General features: G+C 48.1%; 3 protein-coding genes across 4 annotated transcripts; 2 read left to right on the top strand and 1 right to left on the bottom strand.

Moving 5' to 3' along the window:
• The first annotated feature begins 441 nt into the window (after positions 1 to 441).
• gal3st3 (galactose-3-O-sulfotransferase 3) lies at positions 442 to 5,826 on the top strand. The gene is made up of 3 exons (XM_058066806.1): positions 442 to 564; positions 2,478 to 2,576; positions 2,670 to 5,826. The coding sequence occupies exons 2-3, from the start codon at positions 2,494 to 2,496 to the stop codon at positions 3,787 to 3,789; spliced, it is 1,203 nt and encodes a 400-aa protein (XP_057922789.1). The 5' UTR covers positions 442 to 564; positions 2,478 to 2,493; the 3' UTR covers positions 3,790 to 5,826.
• Positions 2,454 to 21,299, bottom strand: zgc:101810 (uncharacterized protein LOC493612 homolog). The gene is made up of 10 exons (XM_058066807.1): positions 21,202 to 21,299; positions 20,687 to 20,797; positions 20,447 to 20,605; positions 20,246 to 20,375; positions 20,038 to 20,174; positions 19,824 to 19,973; positions 19,618 to 19,763; positions 19,427 to 19,559; positions 18,781 to 19,356; positions 2,454 to 2,594 (listed from the first exon to the last, which is right to left on the bottom strand). Exons 1-9 carry the CDS (start codon positions 21,247 to 21,249, stop codon positions 19,186 to 19,188), a joined length of 1,185 nt encoding a protein of 394 aa, XP_057922790.1. The 5' UTR covers positions 21,250 to 21,299; the 3' UTR covers positions 2,454 to 2,594; positions 18,781 to 19,185.
• Positions 6,021 to 19,163, top strand: rin1b (Ras and Rab interactor 1b). 2 transcript variants are annotated; one of them, XR_009129013.1, is made up of 12 exons: positions 6,021 to 6,097; positions 12,499 to 12,642; positions 12,721 to 12,835; positions 12,917 to 12,989; positions 13,101 to 13,192; positions 13,271 to 13,437; positions 13,517 to 13,798; positions 13,864 to 14,377; positions 14,855 to 15,131; positions 15,247 to 15,378; positions 15,447 to 15,616; positions 16,412 to 16,551. XR_009129013.1 is itself a non-coding variant. In XM_058066805.1 (12 exons), exons 2-12 carry the CDS (start codon positions 12,499 to 12,501, stop codon positions 16,733 to 16,735), a joined length of 2,322 nt encoding a protein of 773 aa, XP_057922788.1. In that variant the 5' UTR covers positions 6,021 to 6,097; the 3' UTR covers positions 16,736 to 19,163. The 2 variants fall into 2 exon arrangements, 1 of the variants encoding a protein (XP_057922788.1); XM_058066805.1 differs by having other exon boundaries at positions 14,855 to 15,163; positions 16,412 to 19,163.
• Positions 21,300 to 21,398: the final 99 nt, after the last annotated feature.

Here is a 21,398-nt window from a genome sequence, read left to right as displayed (position 1 = left end):
TTGGCGCTGCATGTTTAATTGGAGACTCCACTGTCCATAAGTGAATGTGTGTGTGCTTAATTCTATGTGTGCCCAGCGATTGGCCAGTCCAGGATGTCCACCTTACGTGTGACCCTGAATGAGGACAACTACTATAGAACATGTATGTCTGAATAATGACGTCACGTGAAATTTTATTCTTTATTCTTGTTTATTCAGCACGTCTACGTGCCTGTTATGTCTACTTACGTCCACAGGGGGGTAGTAAAGTGCCTTGGTGGCTAGAAATGTCCGACATATTTACATATGGATGTTTTATAATGTTTTTCTACTCCCACAAACGCTCAGATTTAAAAAAAATCACGTTATAATTTCTGCACATTCAGCTCCAATAAAGCTTTTTGTGGATTATTTCTGATTATTTTGGTATAATAAGCGCCGAGACCCGAATGGGAGGGGGAGGGGTCTATCTCGGCGTACAGAGACCAAGCTGGAGAGGACAGCATCCAGAGGACAGCAGGAAGCAGACAACATCCAGAGGACAGGATGCAGACGGTGGAGCAGCAATGACGTAGATAACAAAAGGTGGGTCTCTGCCGGTCCTCACGTTAACGTCTTTTGTCCTCCGAAGGAACCGTCACATGACGTCACATCACCGGGATGTGTTCGATGCGTTTCGTAGCGTGTGCATGTGCGCGGGTGAATGCTGATGCAGACCAAATGGATGCATGAAGGAAGCCATGCACGATTGCAAGTCACGTGACAACATGAACGTGTCAGGTTGACATGTCATGATTGGGTTTTGTATGTATATCACCTATACCGGTGTCAAATCGGTACTTCTGAACAGGGGGCAACCCAAAACCTCCATGGGGTCCTAAGCAAATTTGATTTTGGGGCCCTCTATTACAAAATAATTAAGTACTGGGGTCCCCCTAGTGGGCATGGGGCCCTGAGCAGGTGCTTAGTTGGCTTGTGGCTCTGCTTCTGATCCTCACGAGGCTTGCGGGGGTGCTGGAGCCTATCCCAGCTGTCTTTCGGCAATAGGCGGTCCCCAGGAGAAAACCCATGCATGCACGGGGAGAACATGCAAACTCCACTCAGAGCTGACCGATGGTGGAATTGAACGCCGGTCTCTTAGCTGTATTTAAAACATGTTTTAAACATTCAAATGTTTTCCAAAAACTGGTCTAGTACTATGGTTTATGTTAGTACTGGTGCCATAACAATATAGAGTTGTGGTCATCAGCCCGCAAGATGTTAAAGGTCAAACATAGCACCCAGCACACAGCGTTTGGAAACCAAATGTCCCCAATCCGCTTTTTACACCGCGTCCACAATGCACAGCGGGTTCTGGTGCCAGATGGATGAAGGTTTTAGCAAAGTTTTGGGCAACATTCCAACACGCTTTCATCACAATTCTTGTCAATGTCCGGCAGATTAAAAGGTCCACCTGGGACACCACATGTTGCTTGTAGGACAAGTACTAATAGCTATTACACAATAATATAACAATATATAATATGTTATTCTGTGGGCTACATAGTGGTGGTTATCACATGCCCCACAGTCAGAAGATCAAGGGTTTGAATCTCTACTACTGAAATGATCGTAACAACCAAAGAGACAGCTGGTGTGTAACAGCTATTGGTTTTATGGTTCTACGATGGAAATACTGATTATTATTTACTATACATTAAGTGGTAATTGGATGCTATTCATCTTTTATTTTATTTGAAGGTACCCTATCCTGCATTTACAACTTTTACAAGACTTCTATGTTTAAAAAGTGTCAAATCATGAGGTTGGTAAGTTTTTTTTTTGTGCTCATTTTTGGCGCTTCGTATTGAGTTGTGGACTTCCAAAGTCTTCTAAAAGCTTTTTAGACCTTCCAGATTCTGCACGTCTGCACGGTCGCGGGGGTGCTGGAGCCTATCCCAGCTGTCTTCCGGCGAGAGGCGGGGTACACCCCGGACTGGTGGCCCAGCCAATCACAGGGCACATTTAGACAAACAACCATTCACACTCACATTCATACCTATGGACAATTTGGAGTCGTCAATTAACCTAGCATGTTTTTGGAATGTGGGAGGAAACCGGAGTACCCGGAGAAAACACATATGGAGAACATGCAAATTCCATACAGAGATGCCCAGTTCTTCCGGATCTGTGTCCAACATGATAACCACTTGTGCACCGTGCAGCATATTTACATTATTATTCATTCATTCATTTTCTACCCGGAGAAAACCCACGCATGCACGGGAAGAACATGCAAACTCCACACAGAGATGGCCGAGGGTGAAATTGAACCCTGGTCTCCCAGTTGTGAGGTCTGCGCGCTAACCACTCGAACCCGTGCCACCCCCTTTTCAAGTTTAGGCAGGTCAAATTACAAATAACTTGACACTAACAAATTTTCACATCTCAAAAATTCCCATTTTTCCCATATTTCTACACATAACTACCTGACATTTTGGCATCTGGTGGTATCGCAGGACGCGGAGCAAGAGGATGCCGCAGAAGAAGATCTTCCTGGTGTTCATGGTCGTCGCCATGGTGACTCTGCTGCTGCACGGCGGCGGCCATTGGAGCCGGTGAGTTAGCAAACACGACTAAATGGGATGACAACAACAAACAGTAATCAATAAATACAATCAAATATAACATAATCAACTTTTGGTGTTCAGGACCACGCAGGATCTCCACAGCAACTGTCCTGCCCCGTGTTCCCACTGTGCTGCAACCCTGAAGGCAAAGCACACCAACGTGGCGTTCTTGAAGACCCACAAGACGGCCAGCACCACAGTGCAGAACCTTTTATTCCGCTTCGCAGAGCGCAACAACCTGACGGTGGCACTTCCCAGGCAGGCCTGCAGCCACCAGTTCTGCTACCCGCGTTCCTTCAGCGCTCACTTTGTGCACCCGCACACACTGCCGCCCAACATCATTAGCAGCCACATGCGGTTCAAGGAGGCGGAGGTGCGCCGCCTTATGCCCAACAACACCGTCTACGTCACTATCCTGAGAGAACCAGCGTCCATGTTCGAGTCCTTGTTCAGCTACTACAGCCAGTACTGCCAGAGCTTCAAGGTCGCCAACGAATCGCTGGATGTTTTCTTGGCGCAGCCTTGGCGCTACTACCGCCCACAAGACAAGCACTCCATGTATGCCCGCAACACGCTAACGTTTGACTTGGGTGGTGACAAGGACCGTGCTGCTACCGATGTGGCGTATGCGCGGTTCTTGGTGGGTGAAGTGGAGCGTGTCTTCTCCTTGGTGATGATCGCAGAGCATTTTGACGAGTCTCTGGTTCTGCTGCGCCACCTCCTCTCCTGGGATCTGGACGATGTCGCGTACGTGAAACTCAACATGCGCACACCCGGCTCCAAGCACCAGCTGACTCCGGGACTCTCCGCTAAAATCCGGGCGTGGAATTGGTTAGACGCACGCCTCTATGACCACTTCAACGCATCACTGTGGCGCCAGCTGGCAGCTCTGGGTCCGGCCTGTGTGGAGCAAGAGGTGCGCCTCCTACGTGACGCCCAGGAGAGGCTGCTGCGACGGTGTTTTGGTGGGCGCCAGCCTCTCTTTCGCCCTGCGGCGCAGATTGAGTACAAGGAGTTACGGCCCTGGCAGCCCAGTTCCAAAGTGGAGATCGTGGGCTACGATCTTCCTGCAAACGTGAGCCATGGGTTGTCCGGCTGGGCCCAGGAACCCTGCCTGAAGCTAATCATGCCTGAGGTACAGTACACCAGGGTTCTGCTCCGCTCGCAATCTATTCGCTACCGTCAGAACCGCCAACCGTGACATCTGCTGTAGTCGGTATACAGCAGCCACGTGCAAGCTGCTGCTCCGGGATTGACCACCAGCAGTACGATGCCATGCCGTGCAGATGGTGAGGACTCTCCTCAGGGAGCTCTATGTGAGTCCTCCCATCTTATGTTCGGTGTCCAGCTCCCTTTTACTTAAACGCACAAAGACATCGGCTGACACACTTTAAGACATCACAGGGATCACGTCCAATCCTGAATACCCTGATGACCCAGCATATTGAACACGGAAGCAAATAAGAGGACACTGGGAACACGGGACGAACATACGAGTGTGCGTTCACTGCATCACCATGACAACCAGTGTGAAACATGAGCATTATTTACTTTATTTAAACTTTATTCTTTGAAGGACACTCATTGTACACAGTTGACAAAAAGTATGACTATTTGTATGTGTGAGAGAGAGATGACTCGTTATGATGATAACTTGTGTATTGGCATTATTTCTATCTTTCCTCCTGGTCACATGATTTATTCTCACGTGTCTGAAAAGGGCGGGGCCTGAGAGAGGCAGGCCCTCAGAAACAATCAGAACTGATAACAAATGAAATAAAGTTAAATCATAAATCATTGTTCCAAGTCGGAACGATATGATATGTGTAAGTGTAGGAGGTTTATTTGTTCATAGAATGCACACAGAACAATAAACAACTCCATATCTGTCTCCTTTCTTCCTCCTAACAAGTACTCAGTGTCCAACTACTCAAAGCCATTATTGGTTATGATCTGTCTGAGAGGATTCAGGGCTAATCATACAATAAAAAGCAATATTATATAGTCACACCAGGAGGTGCTCGGACTTTTACAACAAAGTATCAGAATTTTTCCCGGAGAAGGAAAGGCTACACATACGTCATATACAAATAAAAGGTAAGCACACAAACGTTTTAAATGTATTTTTTTAATAAATTATTTGGTGTAATGAGAAATCTGTATTAACATTTTTTTAATAATCCAAAGGAGTCAGTGCCTCACCAGCCATGAACGTCACCGCACATCAAGCCTGGTCCCTGAACGTTACAGTAACATTACTGACACCAAGTGACCAGTGTTAAATACTACATAGCTTCAAAATGTATAGGTTTAATTTTATTTTATAACTTTATTTTACTTTGTATATAAACCTCATTGTGTCACTCAATTGCACTTTGAAATTGCTAAAATGTAAAATGCAATAAAAAAATAACATTTATTATTATTATTTATTAGCCTCCTTCTGGGCTCCTCTGCCTCTCTCTAGTGGACAGAGACAGCATTGCAGCGCCACCTATCTATTTTCTATACCACTTTAAAGTCTTTGCTCAGACGCAATGCAATATGGGAAAAGTTTAAAATAGTTGTTTTTTTTATTTTAAACCCAAATTGGTACTTGTTTGTATATTTATTAAGTATACATTTTGAGTGTTAAGTTGCTGTGTGATGAGTTTAGTGTTATTTGTGAGATGCAACAGTGAGTCAGAACGCACAGAAAAGTTCATGTCTCACATGAGGATTGTGGATGATGGGAAAAATTCCTCAAAAAGTCTTTTAACGCCTTCTTAAAAAAACGTATCATTGGTAAATTGATCCAGACAGAAGGCGATATCCATAATACAGTAATCCTCCCATAGTACAATGGTAAACTATAGTACTGTAAACACCTGTTTTCATTGTTTTGATTTGTGTTTTGAATTTGAACTGTGCAGTATTTGTTCGCATTTTGAAGCATACACGACAGCCATCTTTAATATTTATCATATTTAAGTGTCATCGTGTTGTGTGTGATTAAACAAAACAAATCAAAACAAAACAACCTTGACACTAAAAGTCTGCGGCGCCCTCCAGTGGTCTCAGCGGGGAGCACACACCCCTTCACCTGCGTGGACCAGGACCGCGATGGACGCAACGGTCCAGAAATAGCACGATGCGTGCGTCAAAGTCCACTTCCGGTGGAATGATGCGGCAAAGAGCGTTCCCATGGCCACGTCTGAGAGCTAAGAGTGATTTTATGTGCAGTTTGCTAAATGTTGTTAATAATAAAAGTCTACTTTGGCCCAATGAAACAACATTTCTAAGTGTGTGTGCGTGCGTGTGTAGGTGCGTGAGTGTGTGTGTGCGTGTGAAAAAGATGCTCAATCACAATCTCTCCCTCACGCGCACACACACACACACACACACACAAACACACCTCCGCCTTGTCACCACTGATGCGCGCACTCTGCTGACGAGCTCGCGCTCCCGCGGCACGGTGCGCGCAGTCAGCCGCTCGTCGCGTGGCGCACAGGACGTCTAATTAACACAAGGTAAGTCACCTGACTTCAACTTTGTTGTTGGACGCGTCTTCCGGTGTAAACAATGCTTTGCGTTCCTTGGGTGCAACTCTTGTGGTGACGTCACAGGATGTGTTTTTATGACTTTTCCATCGCACTTTTAAGTCTTATGGAGACCGAAATGACGTCACATCTGTGTGCATGTGCACGTGGGCACAGCAGACAACCGGAGCAGGTAACCAGGTGAACCTTGACAACCGCCCCCGGAAACCGTTAGTTTGACCCCAAACGCCCCCCCCACCCCACCCCATCACTCAGGCCCCACCCCCGCCAGGGCAAAGTGGGCGGCTGCTCACACATGGGACGTTACATAACTTCAAGACTGAAGCGCCATCCTGCCGCGTGGGAGTGGACGTGATGTTCACGCTTCCTCACTCTTCTTCACTCTTCTTGCTTCATCTTGTCTTCACTGTTCTTGTTTTCCTCTTGCGTCACTTATCTTCTTCGCTGTTGGGGTCCTCCTCTTGTCTCCTTCGTTCTTCGTGTCTTCTTCTGTCCTCGTCGCTTTCCTCGTCTTCCTCACTCGTGTCTTCATGACACTTGTGTTATCGCCATCACTCTTGTCTTCTTTTCCTCCTCTCGTCTCACTCTTATCTTCCTCACTCTTGTCTTCATCTTCTCCCACTCTTTCTCAGCCGCGCCACCAGGAATTCTCGGCCCCAGGAAAAAAAAAATCACATTTCTTGTTGATTTAGTGATTTTCAGGAAGGGGACCAGCACGTTGGATCTTGTGTTTGCATGTCAGCCGGGTGACCGTGGATTGAAATCCGGCTGTGTGGAGTGTGCATGTTCTCCCTCGTACTGGCGTGGGGTTTACTTCTCCCACAGACAGTCCAAAAACATACATGCTAGCTTCACTGGACACTGATTGTCCACAGCTGTGAGTTGTTGTTGTTGTGTGTCTCCATCGGCCTTCTGATTGACAGCTGATGAATCACCTTTGACCCTGAACAGGATCGGTGCATGAAAATAAATGAATGAATGAGCAAACGTATCTTTTGTGTCGTCTTATCGCCTGTCAGCTAACCAGTAACGATCTAGCATAGGAGTATTCAGATAAATTCAAATACTAGGTCCAGAAACAGAAAAGATCTGGTCCAATCTGGACCCGAGTCCCCCCAAAAATACAAGCTGCAGACCGAAAACGGATACCTCTGTAAGGCTGGGCGATATGGACCAAAACTCATATCCCGATATATTTAGATTGAATATCGATATATGCGATATATATCCCCCAAGAGTTGCTGAAATAAAATAACATATTATCTCATGTTGGATCTTCAGTGTAATCATGTTGCAGTCTTTCTGTAGCCAGGTTAGCGGTGTTAGCGCGGTTAGCGCTTCCATCCACGTTCCCCATGACGACAGACGGTAAACATGATGGATAGCGTCTTTTTTTTTTGCCTATGTAGCCTCCTTTACTTCGTATCTCCGCTGGGATCGCTCCGCGTCAAAGCTAACGGCTGCTCCTGAGTGTAAACAATGGAGCAAGCGGCAAGCTACAAACAAAACAAGACGAACAACCATAGCTTCACACTTGCTTAAAGGGTCGGTACGCCACCAAAAACAATAAGAAAGTAATAAAACAATATTAAACACTAAAAACGCTGCAGAGGTTAAGGAGCTGCTGTAACTAGCTTGCACTCTGGCAGGTTAGCGGTGTTAGCGGTGTTAGCGGTGTTAGCGCGGTTAGCGCTTCCATCCACGTTCCCCATGACGACAGACGGTAAACATGATGGATAGCGTCTTTTTTTTGCCGTTGACTTCTGCTAAGTAGCCTCCTTTACTTCGTATCGCCGCTGGGATCGCTCCGCGTCAAAGCTAACGGCTACTCCTGAGTGTAAACAATGGAGCAAGCGGCAAGCTACAAACATAACAAGATGAACAACCATAGCTTCACACTTGCTTAAAGGGTCGGTACGCCACCAAAAACAATAAGAAAGTAACAAATAAAACAATATTAAACACTAAAAACGCTGCAGAGGTTAAGGAGCTGCTGTAACTAGCTTGCACTCTGGCAGGTTAGCGGTGTTAGCGTGGTTAGCGCTTCCATCCACGTTCCCCATGACGACAGACGGTAAACATGATGGATAGCGTCTTTATACAGCAACCTTTATACCGTTTTTTTTTGCCGTTGACTTCTGCTAAGTAGCCTCCTTTACTTCGTATCTCCGCTGGGATCGCTCCGCGTCAAAGCTAACGGCTGCTCCTGAGTGTAAACAATGGAGCAAGCGGCAAGCTACAAACGTAACAAGATGAACAAGCATAGCTTCACACTTGCTTAAAGGGTCGGTACGGCACCAAAAACAATAAGAAAGTAACAAATAAAACAATATTAAACACTAAAAACGCTACAGAGGTTAAGGAGCTGCTGTAACTAGCTTGCACTCGGGCAGCGCCATCTTGAAACCTGAGACCTCCACATCAAATCCAGATTCATCATATTGTGCTTATTTTCTGTGACCACTTCAGACCTGGATGGGTATGCTTGGTGAAAACGTTTCATACTGTCAGTATTTCACTTTTTCTGAGTGTCAAAATTTTTGAACATTGAAGTGGTTTCTTCCTGAGCGACGAGCGCCACGCATATTTATGTGTCACTGTCCTCTCACTCGTCCACCATTGCTGGTGGTGAAGTCGAGGGAGGGTGGGAGTGGCAAGTGGGCTACATATCTCTCTTCTTCCCTCTCCCAAACCTTCACTCATCCTACTCTTTATGCGTATCTATCACATCTCACTTGTCATTTTCTTCGCTTCTCTCCTCTTTCTTCAGTTGCAGAGTCTTAATGTTCACCGCCAATGCATAGATTTTATTGGTTGATATTTTATTGGTTAACTGGTCAGTGGATTTCCTGAACATATTAAAAAAATACAATCTTCATCACGCATTGTCAGTGCACTGGCCATCCATGCAGGGCACAAAATTAAAATGCTACCTGAACTGTAAATGAAATGAACACATAACAATTTGTTGTGTACTATTTAGCATCATCAAATCCTCAACATTCAAACAAACTTTGAACTTTGAACTAGTTTGTCTGAGAAAAGTGCATAAAGTAAAAGTATAAAATAAAGTGTATGTGATGGGTTTTTACATCCTTATATATATATATTATATATATATTGTGGTGGACACGAGGGGGCAGGTCTCTCACCCAGTCGGCAGGCTGGTTGGGGGCGTGGTTTGATCCCTATATCTATATATTCATTCATTTATTTTCTACCGCTTTTCCTCACGAGGGTCAGGGGGAGGGTGCTGGAGCCTATCCCAGTTGTCTTCGGGCGAGAGGCGGGGTACACCCTGGACTGGTGGCCAGCCAATCACGGGGCACATACGTATAGACAAACAACCATTCACACTCACATTCATACCTATGGATAATTTGGAGTGGCTAATTAACCTAGCATGTTTTTGGAATGTGGGAGGAAACCAAAGTACCCGGATGTGCGGACATGCAAACTCCCCACAGAGATGGCCGAGGGTGGAATTGAACCCTGGTCTCCTAGCTGCGCACTAACCACTAGACCGCCGTGTCACCCTTATATATTTATATATATATAATGATGTTTGTCTATATGTGCCCTGTGATTGGCTGGCGACCAGTCCAGGGTGTACCCCGCCTCTCGCCCGAAGACAGCTGGGATAGGCTCCAGCACCCCCTGCGACCCTCGTGAGGAAAAAGCAGTAGAAAATGAATGAATGAATGAATATATAATGATGTTAAAACAATTAAGTTGGCTACTTTGCGGATTTCACTTATTGCAGACTATTTTGGGAACCGATCCCCCGCGATAAACGTGGGAACACTATAGGTTCAGGTCCGGTCCGCCCAGTGTGACTTACAGTGTGTGTCAGTGCCGCCATCTGGTGGTCTTTGGGGGAAAGCATTCAAAGGAAACGTGACTTAAATCGTTTGTGTTGATCTGCACACGCACACACACACACACACACACACACACACACACACACACACACACACACACACTCCTAAGCAATGATTATTCACCGTTATGCTAACAGACCTTCTCCTCTGCCGCAGTCCGAGTGTTATGTTGCTTCTGACTCACAAACACAAACACATTAACATTGACACCTGCCGTCAGCAAGTAATAGACTCACCCCCCCCCCCCCCCCCTCACCCCCACCCCCACCACCTCCCATGTGGACACTTATAGCTCGCTCTGCCGATGTTGTTTCATGAGTCATCAAGCTAAACTTAGCCGCCATCATGGTCACTTTTGCGCATGTGCGCATGTGTCAAGCATAACAAATTAACTTTTCTTCCCCCCCCCCCCCGGAGTTGAGTCACTTTGTGAAGTAACAACTACAACATGTTCCTGTGGTTTCACTACCATAATGACGCAAACTCACAGTGAACCACTGCAGGGAGACGCACCATCCCAAGGGGGCGGCAGTGGGCTCTCCATCAGCACCCTGTTGCTCTGCTGCATGTTAGCGCTGCACCGTAATCCTCTTGGTGGCGCTAACTAGGCTGGCATGCCCTCCAAAGCCGTGATGATGCTCGCTAACATGACGACTTACAAAGACGGAAACTTTGTTGCAAAGACCTCCCAGAATCCTCTTCACCAATTTGCCGCCATAAACAGCGGTGCACACGCAAGCAGTTACGTAACAGGTGTCAGGAGGTGCGAGGGAATGAAAACAAAACCCGTAATATTTCTTAAAATGCGGCTTAAGCAGATTGTTGCTCACGAACGTTATAAAAAAGGTGCGACTTTGTGGGAATAAGTAACCCCCGCACCACTTTAACAACCATGTCGGTGTGTTTGCGTTGTGCACGCGCAACCTCGACTTGTCAAGAGAAAAAGGTGTTTCACTGAGTGGGAATGCCTGGTTAGAATGTGTAGGCCAGGGTTGCCATGGCAACCATCTGCTGCTACACTGCAGCCCACACAATGTGACATCCAGCAGCACGCCGAGCTGAGCGATCGCCACTTTCCGGAGCCAAATATCACAAATTGCTAAAATGGACTGCTTGTTCTTTTAGCATTAGCGGAAGAGGAGGTTTTAACTGAAGCACGCGGCTATTGCATCGTCCTGGCGTTAGCATTAGGCAACGAGCGCGGCGAACGACTGACGTGTCGGATCATTCCAGTCCAAATGAGATGATGAGAAGAGAGCAAATAGCCGGATGTTCATGAATCCCTTCAGCTACTTCCTTCTTTCCTAGCTTTAAGGCACACACACACACACACACACACACACACACACACACACACACTAGACCAGGGGTCCCCAACCGCCCAGCCACAGGAAACTTTCAGTTGAAATATGTAAATAACTATGTCATTTTTTATGTACATGCATATCAACTTAGGAAACGGGCCAGCCGTCCGTCGCCACTTGTTGATATTTTTTAGAAAATATTATATTATATATATATTATATTATATTAAATAATATAAGACACACCTTTTTAATCAGGCTTTTAACTAATATTTTTTAACTTTTCTTATTTCGTTTTATTTTCGTTTTTATCTTTTTAGCCCTATTTTATGCTTTTAGTTTTTTGCTTTTAACTCCACACTGGGGGCTTGGTCAGATCTGCTGAGGGGGTGCCATCCTTGGGTCCCGTCGACCCGGCCGACTGGGGGTTCCTCCCTTTAATGTGGGGGTCCGCCCGTCTGTCGGAGTCGGGGGGCCCGGGTGCTGGTCCCCCGATGGCACGGCTTGCAGCTCCTCCCAGTGTGGACGGCCCCAAAGGTGGCGTTTCTTTGATCCTCAGCGCCATGCCATGTCTCCCTACTGTGTGTGTGTGTGTGTCTATTTTGGAGGGTGGGAGGGGCTTTCTTAGTAATGGTTTTTCCTTTTAATTGTGGTAATTGTTTTTAATTCTGTAAAGCACTTTGTGTTGCATGTCTTTGCAGGAAAAGTGCTATACAAATAAAGTTGATTTGATTTTGATGTAGCGGCTGAAACACCGTGCCTTCGCTCTTATCACAATCAAGCATAAAAATGGCTGCGGGAGATTTGTGGAAACATAAGCAGGTCCGGTTGGTTGTTTCGTTGGAGACCACTGCACCGGACGTTCATGCTGATATTTTGTGTTACGACCCCTTTACTTGTCGCATGGTGTTTTTTTGTGATATTTTGAGTTTTTGTATTTTATTTTTACCATTAATTGTGTTGGTTATCATTCATAACATGCAAGAAATCTCATTATTGATGGCGACACTGACCGCATGGATGTGAATGTTAATGAAATTATGCCATCTTCCTAATAGTGGAAAAGGAGGAAACAAAAGCCATGTCCGGGCATATATTTAAGGATCTATGTGTAAAATCGTGCCCAGGTACGCTACAATTGTCCTATAGCATGAGTATACCATGAGTACTGTCTGCTGTGTTTCAGATGGAGGAGGCGGGCACCCCTCAGCCAGGCCCTCAGAGGGCCTTCAGCGTTCTGGATCGTCTGCTGCTAACACACCCGGTGTGGCTGCAGCTGTCACTCAACCAAGACTCCGCCTTCTATATTCTGCTCAGAGAGCCAGTCGGGGTCAGTCACACTGATCTTCTAATCTTCATGTTTACGTTTACTCGTTTGCTGAATTGCTCTTGGTGTCCTTGGTGGCAGACATTCTTAGTACGCAAGTGCTGCTCCAGCCAGCGGAAGCTTCTGTGTTTGAGGGTCTCAGCCGACAGGAGTTCGTCCTCTGTGAAGGAGTGCTTCATCTGTGAGGAAGACTACAGTGAGTGCTGCTTCATCAGCATGGGTGTGACGTTGAAGGCAACAACCTGTCAATCAAAGTCTGTTTCCTCTTTGTCCACAGCATTCGCTCTCGAGAGCTCGTCACTCAGCTTCCCTGACTTGTGTCGCCTGGTGGCCTTTTACTGCGTTAGCAGGTCTGATCTATGGAGACTACACCTACATTCAGCTCCTTGTTGCAGCTCCCATACTACTACTACTACTACTACTACTACTATATTCATTTCAATTGATCATTTTGTCCGCAGGGATGTGTTGCCTTTCCCTCTCCAGCTGCCAGATGCCATCGCCAAGGCCACCACACACAGACAGCTGGAGGCCATCTCACACATGGGCCAAGGTGCGTGTCTTCATCTTTTCATGTTCTCGCGACAACCTCTTGACTTTCCATCCTTCATTTCTTCTCATCTCCACGCAGACTTCTGGAGCTCACCAAGCGCCTCGGAGCTTCAAAATGGACCTCTTCCGTATTGCAGCCAGGTCTCAGTGACGGCGACCTCCAACCAATGTGGTCTTCAGGCCCTCAGCAACCGAGGAAAACTTTGCTTTATTAACCCGCTCTTCCTGCAGCTGGAAGTCTGCAAGGTGGGTTTCTGAAGCGACGAAAACCCGAAACTGGTCAACAGATCCACAAGTTGATGCATCCATGTTTTCCTTCACACAGCAAGTAGAAGTCCAGAACCACAGTGCCTCCAACAAGCGACACCGCTTCAAGCGCAGCATGCGACTCCGCCTCTCAGAGTCCTCCATGAATCTCTCCCTTGAAGGGGTGGGCTCCTACTCGCCTCCGCCATCGGTGGAGATGCCTAGCGAGTCCGAGATGCGCACCGCCGGCTCCGACTCCCTGAGGAGAGTCCATGCCGGGGCGGGGGTTTTGAGGAGAACTCCTGCCGTGTCACCAGGCTCGGCAGACGAAGAGGACATGATGGCCGCCAAAGCGCCTCAAGTAAGAGGTTGAGCTAACAAGCAGGGCTTAAAGATCAATGTCCACCTCTGTCTTCTCCGCTAAAGGTGGACCAGCCTGCATCGAAGACACCCGCCATCGAAGTGGCTCTCCTGGCCTTGGAACGGCGCCCTGCTCCATCTCTGGCCGAGCTGGACAGCAACAGTTCCTTCAGCAGCCTGGATGAGGACAATGACTCTGATTCCGATTCCGACCACGCCCCCAGAGCCCAAACACAGAGCTTGCACAGGCCGCCTCTGGTGCGCTCACGAGGTCGCGGCGGTTTGCGGCGAATGAGCGAGGCGTTCGTGTGTTTCTTTGCTCCAGACAAGCGCCTGACGCGACTGGTCGAGGAGCTGTCCCGAGATAGGCGCTCCATCTTTGGCGGGATGGTCCAAGACTTCCTCCTGGCTCAGAGAGAGCTCCTCAAGTCACTCGCCGCCTCTTCCTCATCCTCACATGTGACGTCCGTGCAGCTCCTGCAGGGTGTGCGCCTCTTCCTGTCGCAGGCCAAGTGCTGCCTCTTGGAAAGCGGCGAGCTGGAACCTCCCATCGAAACTTTGGTGCCAGAGAACGAGAAGGGTACAGACATTTCCGATGATGTCACGCAACTTAAAAAAAGACTCGGCGTTTGCTAGCACACGTCACCGAAACCAAAATATAAAACCCACTGAGGGGGCTTCTACTGGGCAATTGTAAAGTAACGGCTGCTACTTTTCATGCAGCCCTGTGCGTGGGCTTGTGTGTGCACGTACGTGCACGTACATGCACGTGTGTTGCCTGGCAGTGCACGGCCGCTGCCTTCCTTCCTGCACTCTGATTTATCTGCCTTTGCGTTGGTGGGAGCCATTTGCATTTTTTTATCATCAAAAGATCTCACAGGCCCACGCATGCTTGGAGAGCGCACGATTCGGGTGGTAGGGGAGGGGGTAGGGGTGTGAGCGTGGGGGAGGGGGCTGCATGGTACTGTTACAGTGCAAATGCGCGGTCACTTCCACGTGACTTTAGCAGGTTTGAGTTCAATATCGTTAAAATATTTACACTCTTTACACTCGGCAGATCTGGCTCTGGAGCGCGCCATGTTCTCCTGTGTGCTCCGCCCCCTGAGGTCTCACCTGGACAAAGCCCTGGTGGCGCTACACAAGCAGGATGCCTTCAGTCAGCGCTTCAACCAGAACCTCATCCGTTTGAAAGGCACAGACGCCATGGAGCACCTCGGTGTGCGTACGGGTGTCCCGGACAGTCGTCAGATGGACAAAGTGAAACAGAAACTGACAATGATGCGGCGCACCCACTCGCCCGTCGACAAGGTGCTGCTGCTGCTGCAGGTTTGCAAGTGCGTGTACAAGGCCACGGGCGGCACGCACGGTGAGCCGCACATCACAGCCACCTCGATTATGCTGCGCTGTCACCGATTTGAAGTCAGCGATGAAGTGTTGGCTTCTTTGCAGGGCAGGAAGTGAGCTGGGAGGACTTCCTGCCGTCGCTGTCCTACATGATCGTGGACTCCAACAGGCCTCACATCCTGATCGAGGTGGAGTACATGATGGAGCTGCTCGAGCCGTCCTGGCTCGGCGGAGAAGGTCAGTCACTGAGCATCGACGTGGAGTCGACTTCTGTGGAGCCCACTCTGCTGGTCTCGTGCTTCCAGGTGGCTCTTACTTGACCAGCATGTTTGCCAGCCTGCATCTAATCCAGAGTATGGACCGAGACCGGCCGGCCTCAGGCTGCCTGACCCCTGAAGCCCAGGAAGCGTTGAAGGAGTGGCGCTGTAGGCGGAGCCGTGAGGCCCAGAGGCAGAAGGAAAACCTTCAGAGCCAGGTATCGTGAAGGTCCAGTGTTCTGTTCATTGCTTCATATTGTAGCAGCCACAAACTTCCGAACCATCAGTTTCCACTTGTTCCAACTTCCTGACCCAAACAGCAGGTGAGGTCAGAGGTTCTCATCTCATCTCATACGCTAACTGTCCTGCACAAGCCTTTGGTGGTCCATTTCCACGTTTGGTAAACACGTCTGGAATTCATTGGAGGGGATTAGTTTTTAAAAGGTAATCCGCTGATCTAGGCCATGCATACGCACGCACACGCACACACTTTCACCTGTTCTCACACCATTGGTTGGGATTGGTCCAAACAGATGCCAGAAAGAAAAAAAGAGAAAAGAGGCATTGTCAACGTTTGTGTGCGGTCACGTGGTGCCTCCCCGGGCTTCAAATAGCCCATCTAAGTGAGCCGGCAGCCAGATTCTTCTCCGACACAGGCGGGCGATCCGTGAGGCGAGTGCGATGAGGAAGTGGGCGGTCAGATAACATGAAATTTATTGAGCTGCATCTACGCATCCAAGCAGGCAAACACAATATGCACACGGACAGCGAGGAGCTCAGTGACTCTGTAAGTTGGACCTGTTGATGTGCGCGTGTGTGTGTGTGTGTGTGTGTGTGTGTGTGGTTGCTAAAAGTATCTAGTCAAATGGGCCCAATGTGATCTTATATAACGGCTTGATTCACTTTCACTTTGCCGTCAAAGTTGCTGTTTAGGCTCTCCAGAACTTTGGACTTCAGCAGCCACCTTCCAAGCATCCTTGACCCTGAGTCTTCTTTCTCTTCCTTGCCTCCAGAGGTGCGTTCGGATACTGTTCCAGGACGGTGAGCGGAGCGCCGTGCGGACCTTGCAGTGGCGAGCTGGAGAGAGCAGCCAGGCGCTGGCGCAGCTGTGTGCCGCCACCTTCGGCGTGTCTGACCCGCAGCAGTACACGCTGTACTGGCGCAGCGGCGGCGAGATGCGGGCCCTGCCGCCTCAGGCCCAGCCTCAGGATCTGGCGGGGCACAGCGAGGGGGGCCCCTCTCTCTCGTACCTGAGGACGGACCACGACTTCAGCAAGATGCGGCGGCTCACCAGAGGTGGCGCTGTGGACCTGAGTGAGTCGGTGTGCGAGGAGTGAATGAGAGGAGAAGCGTGGAGGGGGGAGGAAAGGAGGAGATGGATGCCGTCTCTCCCTGGTGGGGTTCATGAATGGACCAGGAGCAGCACGGCGCCTGGCGTGAGAGAGGGTTCTATTTGTGTCACCAACGTGGAGGGATGACAAGGTGAACTCCTGTTGCCTGGAAACTAAAGCACACAACCTGGTCCTGATGTAATGTGCTGGCATCTTCTCATTCGCCGTTCCACAATGACACAAAACCGGATGCCAAAGTTGACAGATTTGGACTTTAAAAAGGAGATGTGACCCACATTTGACTTTCTTTCTGTGTTTTTTGGCTGCGAGCGTTGTGAGGTCTTAGCATGATGAGTGTGAAAGAGGAGCTTTTTAGACCACTTTTGTGTTATTAACACACCATGTGGCGTGGTCTTGGAAACCAGCTGAATGTATTCGTTCCGGGGTGTCCAAACCTTTTCACTGAAAAACTGAAGAGTATGGGGGGGGGGGTACTGTAGTGGAGAGTGAGAAATCCCCGTTGCCGGTGTCTGATGGACAGGAAACATGGATTCACCAAGACAGCATGCATGAAAATCAACTCTTCATATGCGCAGGTCGTCGGACATTTTGGGTTGCATGGGTCATTTTGGGGTATTTTTTTTTTTTGTTCTCATGCAGGCTGTGTTTAATTTCATCTGCAGAATGTGCCACGGGCTAATAGAAAACGAGCCACGCATCACCAATGGCCCCTGGGTCGCATTTTGGGCACCCCTGAACTAGAACAGTCTCACCATCACACTGTGGTGGGTCAGGTCAGAACCTGACGACTTCTGCTGACTGTTCAACTTCACGTCTTGTGTTTCAAAGTACCTTTGATTGCCTGATGGGTGATTTCAGTAATCTTCAACGTGTGCAGGCTTTAACCAGCAAGTGATGATGATGTGTTTTGACCATAAACTGCATGCTTTTCAATTTGAGGCTCTGCGAATGTGTTGATTGTGTGAGCTCACTATTCTTTTTCAGTGTAAATGTGTCGGCTAAATCGCAATAAAACTATTTTACGTGTGCAGATGTGCTTTCTAGTGGCAACAACAGGGGGCAGCACAACGCATAATGAATTGTCAAACATTTAAAAGCAGGGATTTTCTACCGGTGGGTCACGACCCAAAAAGTGGGTCACGGGTCTTTGTCAAAAAATAATTATGTAATGACCCGATATCCATGAATGCACATTACGTCTGTGCTAGTCGCTTGCTATGCCACCGCAAGTTGGGCACCATCTTTGTGGGTTTGAGCGAAAGGGGAACACCATCAGCTGGAATTAATGTGTTGTCAGCAAACAATTTATATTCTGCTGTCTCACATGGGGAAATTCGATGTATTGACCCAGGCAGACAAGTGGTCTAAAGAAGATTTACTTGATGTTTCACCCAGGTCCATGTGCAAATACGCCGATTCAACTCCCCAAATATATTATGTACTGAAAACACCCACTTTTTGTTCAAATATTATTTTTCTGGATACAAACCTACTCTCTTCCTGGAATGATTATGAAACTTGTTTTGTGCTGGCACACCATCAACAGAGATGTGTAATGTCTTTTCATGAAAGGAACTGTTTGCAGCTGGCTCAAAATGACACTGCCAGCTCTGAGAAATGGCGCCTGCGCATTTGTGTTAATGGGTGGCAGTTTACATGCTTAGAGCGCATGAAGAGGGTAGGATATTTATATTTATATTTATATATTATATATTTATATTTATAATTGTGTGAGTATGTATGCGTTTGGTTGCAGTGTGGGCGGTATGGTGGTTTTCGAGGGCATTGTATTGTAACTCTGTAAAGCACTCGGGTTGAATTTAATATGTACAAAAGCGCTTTATAAATAAAGTTTGATTGCAACACATTCAAAAGTTAGCCCCCTCTAGGGAGCCATCCCTTTAAATTCAAGATATAAATCGATTTATTAAATAAATAAGATATTTGAGAAATTTGAAAAAAAAATCGTTGATTTAAAACACACATTTTAAGGTCACTCGATCAATAATAACCCAAAAACGAGGACTTACAGTGTTTTGAGTACTCTGCAGCTTGTCTTCATACTCCGTCGTTCTCTTTGTAGGAATTGGAATCCGCCCATTATGGGTCACTTTGTAGCATTTAAAAATATAAAAACGATATCAAAACAATAAATGTATCCATGGTATTTTCATTCCAAACAACTTTGGGTGCTTTCAGACGATAAATTGCGGTAGCCATATTAGATTGATGTCGGCCAATCAGAATCCGTGTTGTTGGACTGTGGCAGAAGCTCCGAGCCAATCAGAGCTACTCAATAGCAACTTATCAAACAGGATATTTAACAGTGAACAACTTTTTTTTACATGTTATAAACTTTATTTCTAAGTACCTTGCTTGTTAAAAAAAACTTCAAAAAGATAAAAGAGACAAAAACTGAGACGTGTGTTGAAGTTTTATCTGACTCCGCCTCCCAGTTTTTGCAGCACGCCAAGGCCGCTCTCCAGGTACTCTGCCCTGGTGAGCCAGAAGGAGTCCTTGTCCTTCATGATGTTGGCGAGCACGGCGCCGCCCAGGAATACCATGTGTTTGCGGCGTGGGGGGTCCTCGATGCGAATCTTAAACTTCTGCACATGTGAAGACAACAACTGAGAACACACACATTCACGGTGTTGTTGTCGTCGTGTGTGTTCTTACGGCCAACTTTTGCGTGTCTCCATCCAGAACTCTCTCTAGGTAGAGCTGCTTGATCTCCCGCTCCAGCCTGGATGGGAGGCCGGGGTACATGGTGCTCCCCCCGGACAGGACAATGTGTTTATAGAAGTCGACCCTGCCAACATTAAACGTGTCTTAGTCACATTACAGCGGCCTCACAAAGCCACGCCTACCTGAGGTCAATGTCAGCAGCCTGGATGGTGTTGAAGAGAAGCTCGGCCACGCCGGCTCCCTCCACGTTGATCAGGTGAGGCTGGAAAAGGGCTTCCGGGGCGCCAAACCTCTCGCCTCCTACCATCACCTGCCGTCCGTCGGGAAGCTGCGGCCATATTTAAATGCATTTGTTATACAGGTGATGGGAAAGTTGCATCCGACCTACCGTGTAGGACTCCACCAGGTAGGTGGTTTCTGTTGCGAGACGCTGCTCCTGCTCCACGTTGTAGCCAACGTAGCACAGCTTCTCCTTCAGCATGCGCACCGTCTCGAAGTCGGCCGAGTGGTTGAAGGCGTAGCCGCGCAACAGCAACAGCTGACATCACAAAGTAGGTCATGAGACGTCACCGCTCGAGACGTCACCGTGCAGCTTCACGCACCTTGATGAGGTAACGCGTGATGTCACGCCCGGCGATATCCAACCTGCGTGTCAAATGAGGCAAGGAGAAGCCCTCGTACACCGGACAGATATGAGTAACTCCATCCCCGGAGTCCACCACCACCCCTGTCAGAAGACCTGTTGGCAGAAGTCAGGGAATTCTTTTATTTTGTAAACTTGGCCTGGCGCTGGTTGTGTGTTCCTCGCACCCTGAGCGTAGAGCGTGAGCACGGCCTGGATGGCCACGTAGATGCCGTGGAACTGGTACTTCTCAAACATGACCTCAGCAATCTTCTCGCGGTTCTTGGTTGGATTCATGGGCGGTTCTGTCAGCAGAATCTGCACCATAGGAAGATTCCAACAATGTCACGTCTTTAAAACTAAACCTGACAGGTTTGTCTCTTCGGTACCTTGCATTGAGACGGTTCAATGTCCAGTCGCTCTGGACCGAAGGTGTGGTCCCACAGGTGGAGCATGTCATCCCAGCAGCGCACCATTCCATTCTCCATGGGGTAGGACACCTCGAGCAGCGAGCGGCACTCACTCGCTTCATCACCCACCATCAGGTCCTGAGAGTGAAGACGAATAGAAAACTTAATGGATCGTTGACGGGTCTTTATTTTCAAACACGTTTCATTTGAACCTCCTACTTTGATCTCGATGTTGCCCACTTTGGTGGTGGACCGGATCACCGGGCGACCCACCATGGCTGGAAAGATGTGGTCCGGGAAGTTGGATCCTGCAAAGCCGCACTTGACAAACTGCGCAGTGGAACCAGAAGCACATTAATCCCACACGTGATGGCTAAATACTTCCATTCAGTTTATTAATCCAGCTGCATTTTAATCTGCATCACTTTGACCCACTTTGACATTTAAACGTAAATGTGTGCCTCCTTTGCCTGAGGGCCTGTAGCACATTCCGTTTTCCGACTTTACTGTTTTTATAACGACCTAAAGCCCCTCCTGATATGTCACTTCCTGCTTCACAGCCAATTGCTGCTGCGATGAGAGCCTCACTGCCTTGTATGGCAGCCGAGGAGATCAACAAGTCTAGACGTGCTCACGCATTCCCGAACCAGACCACCTTCATCCTAGAAATGATCTGTCCGGGAACGTTATGAAATTAATTCTACAATACACATTTGCAATGTTCTTTGACCTACCCCCGTCCCGTTGTCGCAGACCACCACTCTCCTGCCTTCGGAGTCCATGTTGACGTGTCAACAGCTGACTACATCTGCTGCCTGCACACCTGGCTGAGAAGCAGTGGGTGGGGCTACTCAGCCTGACCCCACCCACCGAGGGACATCATGTTTCAGGTGAGCTCAAACACACACACACACAGCGTGACTTTGGATAA

Source organism: Doryrhamphus excisus, chromosome 3 (genome assembly GCF_030265055.1).
Source record: "Doryrhamphus excisus isolate RoL2022-K1 chromosome 3, RoL_Dexc_1.0, whole genome shotgun sequence".
Lineage (NCBI taxonomy): Eukaryota > Metazoa > Chordata > Actinopteri > Syngnathiformes > Syngnathidae > Doryrhamphus > Doryrhamphus excisus.
This window is presented reverse-complemented; position numbering and strand designations above follow the sequence as displayed.

Coding starts and splice junctions, on each gene's coding strand:
- rin1b (XM_058066805.1), top strand. CDS start 12,499: ATGGAGGAGGCGGGCACCCCTCAGCCAGGCCCTCAGAGGGCCTTCAGC. Junction 12,990..13,100: donor GCCTTTTACTGCGTTAGCAG/GTCTGATCTATG, acceptor TTTTGTCCGCAG/GGATGTGTTGCCTTTCCCTC. Junction 13,799..13,863: donor TGGCCGCCAAAGCGCCTCAA/GTAAGAGGTTGA, acceptor TCTCCGCTAAAG/GTGGACCAGCCTGCATCGAA.
- gal3st3 (XM_058066806.1), top strand. CDS start 2,494: ATGCCGCAGAAGAAGATCTTCCTGGTGTTCATGGTCGTCGCCATGGTG. Junction 2,577..2,669: donor GGCGGCGGCCATTGGAGCCG/GTGAGTTAGCAA, acceptor TTTGGTGTTCAG/GACCACGCAGGATCTCCACA.
- zgc:101810 (XM_058066807.1), bottom strand. CDS start 21,249: ATGGACTCCGAAGGCAGGAGAGTGGTGGTCTGCGACAACGGGACGGGG. Junction 20,606..20,686: donor TGGGCAACATCGAGATCAAA/GTAGGAGGTTCA, acceptor CTTCACTCTCAG/GACCTGATGGTGGGTGATGA. Junction 20,175..20,245: donor GCTCACGCTCTACGCTCAGG/GTGCGAGGAACA, acceptor TTCTGCCAACAG/GTCTTCTGACAGGGGTGGTG.